Source organism: Mesitornis unicolor, unplaced genomic scaffold, assembly GCF_000695765.1.
Source record: "Mesitornis unicolor isolate BGI_N332 unplaced genomic scaffold, ASM69576v1 scaffold12542, whole genome shotgun sequence".
NCBI lineage: Eukaryota > Metazoa > Chordata > Aves > Mesitornithiformes > Mesitornithidae > Mesitornis > Mesitornis unicolor.
The window spans coordinates 29370-43547 of record NW_010168564.1 but is presented as its reverse complement, the minus strand read 5'-3'; the positions used below and the strand labels follow the sequence as shown (position 1 = coordinate 43547).

At 38.8% G+C, this 14178-nt stretch overlaps 1 protein-coding gene across 1 annotated transcript in view; it reads left to right on the top strand.

Moving 5' to 3' along the window:
- The first annotated feature begins 863 nt into the window (after positions 1 to 863).
- Positions 864 to 14178, top strand: part of MED13 (mediator complex subunit 13) — a 42634-nt gene continuing 29319 nt past the window's right edge. Inside the window, exons 1-3 of the mRNA XM_010179054.1 lie at positions 864 to 929; positions 2848 to 3082; positions 12535 to 12703. Coding sequence (XP_010177356.1) covers positions 864 to 929; positions 2848 to 3082; positions 12535 to 12703 — 470 coding nt within the window. The remainder of the gene's footprint in view (positions 930 to 2847; positions 3083 to 12534; positions 12704 to 14178) is intronic.

Genomic DNA, 14178 nt, shown 5'->3' with positions numbered 1-14178 from the left:
CCACCCTGTTGCCCTCGGACTCCGAAGAGACGAGCCTGGATTTTTCTCTCCCACAGCCAATCCTTCCCAGTCATTCCACAATTTGCCCCTTTCTCATCTGATGACTAAAGAAACAGGAGGAAGAGCCACCCTGTTGCCCTCGGACTCCGAAGAGACGAGCCTGGATTTTTCTCTCCCACAGCCAATCCTTCCCAGTCATTCCACAATTTGCCCCTTTCTCATCTGATGACTAAAGAAACAGGAGGAAGAGGAGGGAGGTTTCTGGATTAATTGCCCCCACTGGATTATTTATTTTTTCCTACTTCTCTTGCTTGGCATCTGAGAAGGAGGGATGTCAACTGATTTTTACCCCTAGCCCCCCCGGATTAATTACCCCATTTTTATTCTCTTGCTGGATCAATTACCCCTTCACCTTACCTCCTCTCCCTCCCCTCCTCCTGCGAATGAGAAGACAAGAGGAACAGGGAGGATTTTGATCTTAATCTCCCGTCGTTGGATTACTTACCACCTCCCTCTTTCTGTTCTCCCCTTCCACGGTGGCTTTACCCCCCCGTTTGATATCCAGAAGAAGAGAAAACGTTCCGAGTTTATCTTAATTTTTTTTTAAATTTTTTAATATATATTTTTTTACCCCTCTCTCCGATACCACTCTCCTCCTGGGTTATTTATCCTGCCACTATTTCGCGTGCGTGTGTGTCTGTATGTAAATCCCTTATTTAATTGTATTATTATTTGTGCGTGTGCAGAGTCCCCCCTCCCCCTTTCCCTCTCGGTGTCTGTCTCTCTCTCCCTCTCTCTCTGTCTGTCTCTTTCTTTCTTGTCGGAGGCTGTGGGATAATGGCGTGTGGGTTGTGGCTGTGAGGATGAGTTCCTGCTTCGTGCCGAACGGGGCCAGCCTGGAGGATTGCCATTCCAACCTCTTCTGCCTGGTAAGCGCCGGCCACCGGCACACACACGCACGGTAGATATAGAGGGAGAGGGAGAGGCGGTTTGGGGGAGGGGAGGAAGGGGTATAGTGGAAGCAAAGCAGCCATTTTTAGCATAGCTTCTGTTGGATGAGTCCTCCGAGTAGGCCCTGCCTGGAGCCAGCCAACTCTCCCATGCCCCTCTGGTTCCCCCTCCATCGCTGTCTGTCTCGGCTTGCCCCTCCCTCCGCTTTCTTCCTGGGTTGTATCCTCCCTGCCACTCGCCTTTTCCTTCGCTTTCCTTGCCTGCAACTTTTCCTCTTTTCTCTCTATCTTTCTGTCTCAGCCTCTGAACGTGCTATTTCTCGTAGGAGGTAAGGGGTTCTGCTGCTGCTTGCAGCCCTACATCTCAGGGAACTTTCTCTTTTCTCTCCCCGCTCGCGATATCCCAGACAAATCTGAGCCGAAACCTCCCTTCCTTGCTTTTAAAGTGATCTCTTTTACCGCTTGTTTTTATTCTGGAGGTCTGCTTTTGGTGATGCACTGCCGGTGAATCGGTGGTGTCTTATGTTTTCTTGTGCACCATTTTGTAGTCTTTTCAAACCCGAGTATGAAATCATTCAAATTGTTGATTTTGGTAGCTCCCAAAGTAAATTTGATTTAACTGGACTGTGATGCAATTTTTGGTGGCTATGCTGAGCTGTTTCATCTGCTTTTTAATGCAAATGAGCTAATCTTAGCTGACTGCCTGATATTTATTATTCTAGAGATTGTTACAAGTAAAATCCTGTGCCAAGCTCTGGTACTAATATTGTTTGCATGAAGGGGAATCTGCACAGCCTGAACATGTCTGCAGCCTGCATCAGGCCTGCAGCTCCATATTAATAGTGCATTTTTAAATCTTAGTCTTTCTAAAGTATCAACTGTTGCAGACTCCCTACCTTTCATCTAAATTGCTTCTCCTTCTGAAGGTAGACAGGCTGCCATGTTAGGTTTAAATGTTGCAGTAATCTTTTGTGTGTTGTCATGTTGGGAAGGAAAATACAAGTAGTGACTTTTAGCAAATGCCAGCCTACCTTGTTCTCCCTTCTCCGAGAGAACCTGGGGGCAATGCCTCTCCTACCTGCCTTAAGGTGACTGTCCTTGTGAAAAAGCTGAGCGCTGAAACTTAACGTGGTAGTGCCTTGTAGATAATCCAGGAATTGTCTATTTCCCATTACGTATAGTAGTAATTCTCTTACTTTATGAAGTCAAATTAATTTTTGCCTAGAAGGGGATTTAGTGGATCATAATCAATGTGAGTGCAAGTCTGATACAGAATTTAATGATAAAAGCAGGATTTAAATTATTAAAATATGATGTGAGAATTGAAAACTGTGATAGCTCTTGGTAAAATAAGTGTACTTGAGAAGCTTCCTGTGTGAGATACTGGAAAATTTCCCATGTTCCTCAGTTGTAAAAAATTGAGTTTCTAAGTAGTAGATGCCTGGAAGAATGTATGCTTGAGTTAGATTTACTATATTACTTTATCTTGGATTGAAAAGGTAGTAAGCAAAAAGAAAGATGTTCTTTGCTAAGGCAAGTGGTTAGTAGATTGGACAGTTGCAGTCTGCAAATAATTACATTATTCACTCGTCTTTCACTTTTTTATTTTAAATAAAATCTGACCTTTCTAATCTCAAAGCTGCAGTGAAAATGAACAGCTCTTGCTTTACTGCAGTTATTAAAAGGAGATTTTTAAAACAGAGTGCCTGATTATTTCCAGCTTATCTTCTAGGGTACACAAAAATTACAAGTATGGTTTCTGTTAAATTTTGTTGGATTAATCCTTCCTTTCTTCTTTCCACCCCCTCTTCCTGTGCCATCATCTTGTTACAGCAGGATATTTCTGTTGGGGATGCACCTACCCCAGTGTCTGACTTGTTCTTTTTTCTTCCCTTAGGCTGATCTAACTGGGATTAAATGGAAGCGATATGTATGGCAGGGTCCAACATCTGCCCCAATTCTCTTTCCGGTCACGGAAGAGGACCCTATTTTGAGCAGTTTCAGTCGCTGTCTGAAGGCGGATGTGCTCAGTGTTTGGCGCCGAGACCAGAGACCTGGACGCAGGGAGCTGTGGATATTTTGGTGGGGTGATGACCCCAACTTTGCTGACCTTATTCATCATGATCTCTCAGGTAGGAGGAAATGAATACCTTCTGGGCAGTGAAAAGATGTTGTTACTGAGGGCTGTCTTCTGCCAGCCCCTAGGAAATCTGTGGATGGACTGTTGTCTATAGATAGATACATCTATTGCTACAATCCATACCAAATTATTACAGCAGCGCAGTGATCAAACAGCTACTGTCTGTGTTTAGGTGGTCTTGGTCTGCTAAATTTTTGAGAAACAAGGTTTAGCTCCCCACTTGTGTCTTTTGAAAAACAAAGCAAGAAACAAAAAGGAAAAAACAATACAAAATAAAAACACAAGCCTATGAATTCTGGCAGCTTCTTCACAAGAAAGCTGTGCCTAAAGCTGTGCCTGTGATCCAGAAGTGATGTCTTAAACATGTTTTGATAAGATCCTTTTTGTTGGGCAATTAGAACTTTCAAATTCAAATAGTAAACCCTATTTTATTACATAATAGGTATTGTAGAGTTCTGGGCAACACTGAACCTTATGGAGTTGCTTTGATTGAAAGTCAAATCATTGGTGTGAAGCCCTCAAAAGAAGGCATCTGAGACTAGCTTGCTGTTTTCATGTAGAAATCTCTAAACCGTGTGTTTTTACGATTTTTCTCTCCCTCTTTCCCAGTGGTCTGAACCTTTCAAACTTAAACTTATGGAAGACTGACAATATTTGTATTTCTCAATAATGTTGTACTTCAAATTTGGCACCTTGTTTTGAAAACGTTTACTAGTTCATCTCAGTTCCCAGAGTAGATGGCTTTCCAGTTGCTTATCAGTAAGGTGACGAAGTTGGATTTTTAAACTCTGTGTAAGTCTAGTGGTGAGACTGTACTAAATCTAGTTTGGGGGGGGGGGAACCAACACAAAAAAAAACCCAAAACCAAATCCCAAAACAACCTGTCACATCACTCCAATTTCCTTTCAGATGTGCAATATTCTGATAACTGGAGTGTAAAATGAGACCAAGGTTTGGTGACCTGGTAACCAGAAATTGCTACTGTTGTCTGTGTTATACACTGAAGAACAAATAAGAGTTTGAAGTGCCACTGAGGAAGTTGATTTGAAACAATTAACTAATGTGTGAATTTTTCATACAAAAAGAGTATGGTCTGAAAAACAGTTGATGCACTAAAATGATGTTTATTTCTTTGAATAATTTACTTCAAAGATTTGGATGTTGCTTGTATTCCTGCCTGTCTTGGAACTAGAAACTTTGCATGTTTAATGACTCTTACATTGTAGGTTGTTTGATATTTTTGTGCCTTTATGGCTTCCTGATTTTGCCCTATGAATAACCTCAGTCTTGACCTGCAGGGAACATCCTTTGTATGACTGAGATGTAACTTAGACTAAATGCTATTTTTGGCCTGGGCCTGCTCTGAGCAAAGACCAACACTTGTGCAAAAGTATCCCTGTGTATTTTGTATGCTCTTGGCTGGTAGGATTAAATGGAGACAAATGCGTTACATTATTTTTTTGACTGGAAGATCAAGTGAAAGTGTAGCCATTTGAAGAGTGCATTTCTGCACTACCTGGTCATCAAAATTATTTGTTTAACGTTCTTTGTGTTTTCTTCAATCTATCTACTAGTGATATAATGTAGAGGTACCTTTTGGAAATAGTGGTGTTTTGTAGCTGAACTTTTAGATCGGTGTGTGTTTATCTTTTATGGAATTACACTTTTGCGCAGGTAGATAAGCGTGTATCATCCCAGGTACTTATCAACTCTTAACCTCTCTTAGGGCATAAGGGAGAGAGAGTAGAGGATTAGAGTCTCCCAGTCATGTGTTTGCAATTGTTTTGGGTATTTTCTTTGTTCAGGTCACCTGTGGGTGTCTGTGCTTAGGTAGAGAGGCTGTGCTAAACATCTTGCTTAGATATTTTTCTACATAAATGCTTATCATTTATGAGACTGTCACCTATGTCTGTGTGTAGGTGTATCTGACATGCTGGTTTTTGCAGGCGAGTTTTTGTCTCTTTTTTTTAATTAAAAAGAGACAGTGAAATCTCTTAGTGTGTTAGTCTGCTTGGCTTTCCTGACCAGAACTTGATAAAGATATTAATCAGCTAGATTGTGGAAGAGATGGCTGAGGAGTGCCCGCACCTGCACTTTTTTTCTTTTCCATTACACAAAATCTTAATGTGAACCTCATATAAGAAAGAATTATGACTGAACCCAAACAATGTTATCTGACCTTTGTCATAGGCCTAATGGATTTTTTTCACTGGTGGACAATTTCTCTGGGTAATTCATGTTGCAGTGTTCTCCCATTGACTGTTTGTTACGCTTTCAATGGGAAAGATAAATGACTTCCTGGCATAGGCTTGTTACCTGCAGAATTGATTGGAAATTGTTTGCTGCTGCCGGTTAAGGTGCTGCCTCATTCAGAACTTTCCTACTGGGGAGGTGAGGAATTGCCTTGAAGAATGGGGTGAGAGGAAGAGAGGGGCCCAGAGCAGCCTGATGCTGCTACCCTGGCCTTCATTGCCTCCGGACAGACTTCCTTGGGGAAGAAGGCTTTGAAAGAGCTGGAGTTTGAAATATGCAGAGCATTGCTAATGACTTTTGATCCTGGCTTTCTTTGGTGTGAAACTATGTCTGTTAAGGAAGAGTCTGTATTTGGATAGTTTTTGACTTTTGGTGATTTGTAGTTTCAGTGAACAATGGATGTTCAGTGTCTGGAACACATCTTGGTTATCAACCCCTGGGGATTTGAAGTATGGCAGCCTTCAAGAATCCTTTTGTCCCCTACAGAGTGCCTTCCCAAGATCACTTCAAGGGGGATTGTACAGTTTTGTGGGTGTACATCTATGCGTATCAGATTAAAAAAAATATTGTATCTCTCTTCAGGCTGTGCATTCTACAAGTTCATTCTCTGTCCTGGAGATAGGGTTGAATGCCTGCTACTGGCAATATCTGAATTCTCGTATCAAGCCTTGGATAACTGTCTTGTTGATGGTCAGGGTTTGTTGTTGCCTGGGGGCATGTCAAAAGAAGACTTGTTCAAAGATGCTGATTGATCAGTAATATTGACTTCACTCAATCATTTTTTTTCCTCCCTGGGAAGCTACTTAGTGTATGTAATAGCAAAAAAACCTGTAAGTCTATTTCTACCTCCACATAGCTAGAGGCAGACAGAAGTTAGTGAAATGTTATTTTATCCTCTAACAACCTCAAAGGTTAGGTTTTTGTTGTGACAGTGAGGCTTGATTATAGTAATTCTTGCAACTCAAACCTTGAAGTAGGACATCTCTTCAAATTTCAGAAGGCAATGGTCTCTCACTGGTCTGATCAGCAGTTATTTTATCAGATAGGTTCTTAAAGTGGTTACCTCTATACTTGGATTTTTATTTTTAAATTGACAGTAGATGGTTTCAAACCTGAGAACAGTTGGATATGAATTATGTACAAGACATAGTCCCAAGGAAGTGGTTACAATTTGATTAATGCTTGGATAGGGAAATGCTTCTATGCCTTTGACCTTCAAATTGCATCTCTGAAATGGTGAGCTATAAGATGCATCCTTTTTGTTCTGGTGTCTATTAAATTTTGTTAATTTACTTAAAAAATAAGAGTTTTCCTTATACCTGTCATATTTCAAGTTAATCAGTTTTTTGTTTGCTGCACAGTCTTCCTCATGCTTCTGTAAGGGATAAATGTATAAGAATAATGCTAGTCTTAGCTCCTTGCTGGGCTTGTATGGGAGCTTGAAAGAAAAAGGAGGAAGGTTTGTATACTGATGCTTGTCTGTTGATACTGGATGGTAAAAACAGCAAGACTCACAGCAGCAAAGACTTGTGTTGTATAGTTCTCAATATACTTGTATTATAGTTCAAATCCTTGGCTCCAAATAAATTTGTGAATTGGTTGGTTTGTGCTGATGTCAGCATTCAGTGTCTCATTACTTCTAATACAATGGAAACTGGAGTATGAGCCAGTTATACGGAGAGTTCTGCAGAAAGCCTGCCAGTTGCAAGCAGTTGGCAAAGTCAGCTTTGAAAATAGCTCAGCTAGTGGCTTGCATTTTTTTTTCAAATACCATTTGCTTCCTAAGACTATTTAACTCCTACCAAAAAAAAAAAAGATGCTTTCTTAAAAATTTTGCACCTGATGTCAGTATAGTGAGGTGAAGTGATTGTCTGTTCCCACGTATGTGATAAGAAGGCATTACAAAGTTCCTTGCTGTGCGGTGCATTGGTACTTCAGTGTTACTTCACTCCTCCATGTTAGAGATGTGTCCACTTCAGCAAAAGTGCTGACAAGCATTATGCAAAAATTACTGAAGCAGTCTTTGTAAAACTTCTGTGACTTGGTGCAAGCACCAGCTTGGAGGTGGTGCTTATCGTTTTTTCCTTTTTCCTTTTCTCCTGACCATCATGCATGTGGAATATCTGTGGAGGAAGGGGAAAAATTCTTTTGTCACAGTAAACGAGGATTTCGTGTCATATTATATTGGTTGTATGTACAATATCATGGGCATAATATACCTGTATAAATAACAGCAATGACTCCATGGGCACTAAGGGTAAGATTTAACAATATAAGTGAAATATATCTGCATACAGCATTTCTCAAAGACAGTGTGGAGGAGGATATCGAAATGTTTAACTAGAAAGTTTTTCAACTTTTCTTTTATGGCCATGCAGCCCAGCCCAGCCAAACTTTCACTGAACAAATAGTGAAGGAAAGTTACAACCTTGTTATCCTTATAAACAGGCATAGCTACACACAAATAGGCCATACTTCTAAATTTGTAATACTTAGTCTGCTGGGTAGAGAAAGCATGAAACCTATACATGTGGTGCTGGGAAAGGGCGAGCACTATAAGAACTAACTTGTATTGGTGCTGAATGTTTTGCATATGATATTTTGGACAGTAGGTCATGTTTTGGCTTGCTTCTCAGTTGATGAAAATTTCCAGCTAGTTTAATTTCCTAGAGTCTTTTATCTATCTTATTCACTCATCTTCAGTGAATGTAGATAACATACAGCTGTTCTAGAAACAAAACTCAAGTTGTCTTACTTAGATTCTTAAGTTGGTATATTTGAATTGTATTCAGTCCCTTTTTTCAGGCAAGATCTGTTGCTGCTTATTTCATAAGGAATATAGACCCTCAATTATTTTTCAGTAGGTGAAATGGATAATTCTTGCTTTGAGCAATTTTATTTAATCTCAAAGCATTTGAATTTAAAATAGATTTTTAAAATAGAAAAAAAATACTTGAAGTATTTGTGTTATATTATTTACAATACTTCATACAGCAGCAATTTCACACTTGGTTTATTATACTTCCCTTGTACTATGAAGCTTATATAGGGAGTTTGGTTGTATAAATCAGTGTTGCATCAATCTGTTTCTATAACTGGCATGCTATCTGACAGAAAGGAAGCATATGAAGGTAAGTAATACTTTTAAAAGATGCATCTCAGTCATGATACTAAGGAATGGATTTTTTTCTCTGTGTAATTGAGGTAACTGGGGAGGGGAGGGAGAATTGTAATCCTAAGTGGAGTCTTGACTGTGGTTTGTTTCTTTGCATAGTTTATTTTAGAGGTTCACTGAGCATAAAGAAGATATTTTTAATGGTATGGTAAACATAATGAGCCTTTTCCAGAGTTACTGATGTTTTGCTGATGGGGCCAGCTATATGTTAAAAGGAAGAGAAGGGAAAATCCATATTATTTAAAAGTGGTCTTGAAAATGTTATTTTTTTATACTGTTTATTTATCTGTTGTGATGTAGTTTAAGAAATTAAAAATGTATGTTTTTTTGCAAGAGTATCAATTAAGCAAATACATGTTTATTTGTTAGCAACCTTTGATTAATAAATTTGGCTAAAGATCTGTGAGTAGCAAATGTAGTTTTAAACATCTGACTTGAATGAAATGACAAGGCTTAAAGATACTGCTTTTTCAGAATTCACTAAACATGTGTGTTCCGAGCTTGCCTCCAAACTCCTGCCTCACAGTGTGCTTGTACCAGAGCACCAGAAAGACAGAAGGGCATAATCAGTAAAAATGAACTTTACTGTTTCAGGTGAACTCTATGAAGAATGTGAAGTAGAACATAAAAGTACTGAAAGTAAATAGCCTCCTACAGCTGTTTTGTTAAACTTGGATGGTGGTTGTATCAAGGAAGTGTTGACTGAGAAAGTTTGTTCTATGTGTAGTATGAAAATTGATGTCCTGGACATTGTTTCCATTAATTCTTCATTGCCTGATATTTTTTAGCTTTATTTAAGAAAAATTCGCTGCCTGATATGTGGTGTGAAGAGAGAGGGAACTAAATTCATGATAGTGGAATGATGTGTGCAACTTGTTTAATGGATAAATACATAAGTGTTGCAGAGGAGCTGAGTGGTTTGGACAGTCAAGAGAACTAATAAAAAATCGACTATTTGTAACCTTCATGTTGCCAGATCACTTTTGTGGATAACACCTGTCTGAAGTGAAATTGTGGCTTAACACCCTCTTAAAATGAGTCAGCAACTTATTTTGGTTTATTATCACTATCAGATTGAACATTTGAAGTTATAGTGTTTAAGAAAGATTAGAAGACAAATTCCTCTCCCTCTCTTTTAACAAAATGCTTTACTTTGTACAATTTTTATTAAGTAGGAGGATTTTTCTCAGATTGAGAAACAACTGCTTGAATGAAGAAGAAAAATAGCTGGGAGTTGTGAGCAGATGTCATATTTCTCTCCTCCTATCCACCACTCTAAAAGAGAAGAAGGGGGGAATAGACTTCAAAAAGACACAGAACACTTGCTGCTATTTTTTTTGCATGAATTTGATTAATGTTCTGAAATGAGAGTAACCTTAACTGTCATCTGATTTAACCTTCCCTTTCTGTAGCACCATGCACTTCAGTTTGAACAGATGGTCTTGTTTTGGGTACCAGACATTCTTCCTGATCAATAAGCTTGCTTACAGCATGATTTCTTTTTAAATATTAGAGTTTTAATTGTAATTTCCATCTAATGCCTTACACTTTCCCTACATAATATGCTCGTCTAAGAGCTCTCTGTTTCAGCAATAAAACAAGACAGCAAGAAGAGCTCTTAAGAATTACAGTCTTGTGGCAAGTTCTTGCATGTAAACTTTTGTTCATAGCTTGAATGTCAGCACACCTATTAATGTTAAATGAAATGCCTAGCACTTTGTAGTGTCTTCAGAAAACTGAAACCTCTACTTTGTCTCCATAGCATGACCATCAAAATACAACCTCTGAATTGCACTTTAGTATCGTTGCAATTTCAGCATCTTTCTTCTCACTGAGACACTTGTATGCCAAAACAAAAACTAGGCAAAAAGATTGAAAATAACTCTTTCGTCTGGTAATAGGTAACTGATGCAGGAGATGTTCTTAGAATGACTTTTTTAAATTACAGGAGCTATATAGAAGCCAACTATTTTAACCTTTGAAATGGTGTGGAGTTTATTGTGCAGTTAAAGTCCAATATCATTAAGCTTTGTAGTTAATGTTTGCTCTATTGAGCTGCTTGTTTGCCACCAGTTGAGCAGTGTGTGCTGAACAGCAGAGCTGCTGGGGGATAGGGCTGCTCGTTTGTGTGCAGCTACAAATCTCTGAACTGGGGAAAAATGTGTCCTCTTGGCACAAACACTTTGTACCCTTTGACTTTGGACCTTTTGTTGCTTTTTGTTACAAGCTTCTTGTACAATGTTTCTTTAGTGAGTTACTGTATTACCTTTTAGCATAATAGTTTTTTTAAAAAAGTAGTTTTGCTGGACTTCAGAACTGGAATACGGTGATGGGGTGGGAAACCGATGGTGAGGTCTCTTATTTAGGAAATGTGATTCCTGGCTTTTTCATGTCTTTACCACAAAACTATGTCATGAAATGATTCATCTGTAATGGTGTGCACTGTTTCATTTGTAAATTACGGGGCAGGTCTGTTTACTCTTCTTCTGTCTCTCAAAGAAAAGGAACCTGGGAGTAATTTTCTTTAACTCACAATGCTGATCTGAGTGGAAATGTGCTTCCATTTGTGTGGAATCCAGCAATATACAAATATGGCACCACCTTGCTGTTGCAGTAGTATCTTGAAATCCCTTTCTCTGTCATCCTTGTCTTAAAGATTGTCTATTGTAATAAATTGTAAGGGTTGTTTTTTTTCTAAATAAAACTCTTAGGTGTCTGGTTTTCTACATACCCTCTAATTTAAGGATATTGAGACTTTAGTTAATACTATTGCAACCTTTTAAGCTTGTAAGTGGCTTCCAGATAAAGGTGAAGGGGCTTATTTCAAAGGGGGATTTAAAATACAAGGACTTGGCTGTATTACTGAGTTTTTCTGACTCTCAAGCAAACCAGTGGAAAGCTGTTTGAACCCAGATCCTCTGCGAAGGAGAGGTGAAGAGACAGGCCGCAATCGTAAGGCTTGTTGTCCAGAACCAAACCTGAACCCAAGTCTTGGTTCTTAGGGGTGTGCAGAGAAGTCATGAGAGGCAATGAATGGGAGATTACGAGCAACCTGCTCTAACTTTGAACTCTGAGTGGAGGTTGGAGCAGATGAGACCTCCACAGGTCCCTTTCAACCTAAATTATTCCTTGACTTTCCAGAGACTGAGGTAAAAATATGTCTCCTTATCTATGTCAGACAGTCTTCCAGTCTCTGCTGCTACCTGGAGTGTAAAGGCAGTGACATTTTAAGAATAGCTGTTCTAGGTGAGTCCAAGGTGACCAGTAGCAGATCCTTAGGGATATATGTAAAACATGATATACAAGGAACTGTGGGCATAAAAATAAGACCTGATTGCTAGTAATTTAAGGACAAATTCTTGAGTTCTTTTCTTATCCTCCATATTAGTGTATTGCTGGGAATGAATGATACTATGTATATACTGAGAGATACTACAGGAGCTTTCAGATGTCCCTCATTTTACTTTTGTAATGTAGCTGTAATGCCATTGTAATTCTTTGGACCAGTGCATATACTTCTAGGGCCTGTAAACTCTGTTCAAACACTGATTACGAGCCAGAGTGGCTGAAGATTACGGCTTCTTGTAATGAATCTTGCTTTATGATTTGGCAAATCAACTTGGCTGTGCAATTTATTTTTAAGCATAATTGTCAGCTAACTCTTCAGGATAAGTAATTCAGGCTGCCAAAAACATGAACCACCTTGCAGATTACAAAGATCTTGCAGGCTGAAATACATAGCGTATTGGTGCCAGTTGTTTCCTTTTGTGTACAAATAGCTGTTGAATCTTTTTTTCTTGTGGGATATGAGATATTTTTATAGCTGATTACTTTCAACAGTTACACTGTGATAACATGAGTAGAGTTATTATCTGAATGTTGCAGGCTTTTCTTCAGTTGCATGTTATGCTGTGAATGTCTTAAAAGCTTGCGGGAGAGAGAAGGATGTTGTGATATGTGCATGAAATAATAGGATGAGATTCAACGCTAATTTATTTTTTCACTTTGCCTTACAGAAGAGGAAGATGGTGTTTGGGAAAATGGACTTTCATATGAATGTCGCACTCTACTTTTCAAAGCTGTTCACAACCTGCTGGAGAGGTGTTTAATGAATCGGAATTTTGTACGCATTGGGAAATGGTTTGTGAAGCCTTATGAGAAAGATGAAAAGCCTATAAACAAAAGGTAGGATGTTTTATTTTGCTTTATTAAAGAAGTTGTAGGGTTTATTTAAACTTAATGCTAGAGGAAATGTTTAATTAAGAGCGCTCTGCTTATGGTTTGTTTGGGATCCTGGATCTCTGATCTTTCCTGTTTTTCTTCCTTTTCGGAGTTCTTCAAAACTTCCTTGTGATGAAAGGAAGTAATATTAAAGGTAGTGGGCAGTCTTTTCTGTACTGGTACTCGTATACAGACCACAGATAACAGGGATATTGGAAGAAGCTGGTGTCTTCTAGGAAGGAAGAAAAGGATAGCTGTGTGAATGAGAGACCTGCTCTGGACTTGCCGGTTTAGTGGCTGGGACTAATTCTGATTGTAAATACTAAGACTTGTTCTTTGAGCAAGCATGATCTAGAGAGCTATTTACAGGCACCACATGAGGTTTAGATAAACTGCATATTATGGAAGATGTTGAGAAGAGAGTTTGAAATGTCAGCTCCTGGTCAGGAAAAAGGTTGTGTCTGGGAACACTGATGTAATAAGAATACATCTGGCCTCCACATTGAGGGGGAGGAGGGCGAGAAGAGAGTTTTTTAATCTAAATTGGAAGGACTTCTTCTCATGGTTCTAACATGGTTTGACACGGTCTATGTTGCCTAGCAATAAATAATGAAATGAATAAAAACTAGGTTAGCTGGAACAAGTTTAATCGCTGTTCTCAAATCAGCTTTTAAAATCCAAAGTAATTTAAAGCTTAGACGATGGTTTGGTTTTTTTATTTGGGGGGGTGGCAGGGGGTGTTTTGTGTAGATGTATATGTTAAACCTTGCATGTGGGAAACTTTGAGATTAGTGGCTTTGCTTTTTGGGTATGGAGTTGGCCATTGTTGGCATTTTCTGCAGTAAACTTAGACTTGAAAGAAAAGTAGATCTGTTTCTGAGCAAAAGAAGCAGAAGCACATGTTTGTGTGTTCTATTAGTAGTTGTGAGCCGCTGCTTTTAATTTATGTTTAAACTTGTCCTTTAGTTCTAAGCATCTCTTTCTCCACCCTGATCAGGGCGAATGTTTCCTCTCTGGAGTGTCCTTGTCCATCCATTTCTTCTGTGTGTTGTTGCTATAAATCAATACTAGAGAGTTTACTTTTAACTATTTAGGCCAATATTATCTTGGCACAATCTGCGCTTTTCTCATTTGAGGAACTGGTTTTTCAAATTGCTATTAGTTATTATTAGTTAAAAGCATTAGTTATGTCATGGCATCTCTTACAGTAATTCTATAAAGCTCTCTACAGCAGCTGGAAAAGCTGATGAAAGCTTTTAAAATAAAATAGCAGTGCTTGTTTAATTTGGAGACTGATTCTTTTTTTAAAAAGGCCAGAAAGCCAGCGTCTTTGATGAAAATAACTGAAGGAATTGTGTGCTTACCTATACAACACCTTCATCATCATGAGTGCAGAACTATTGGAAAAATATGTAGAAAGATTTACACAGATCTGTATA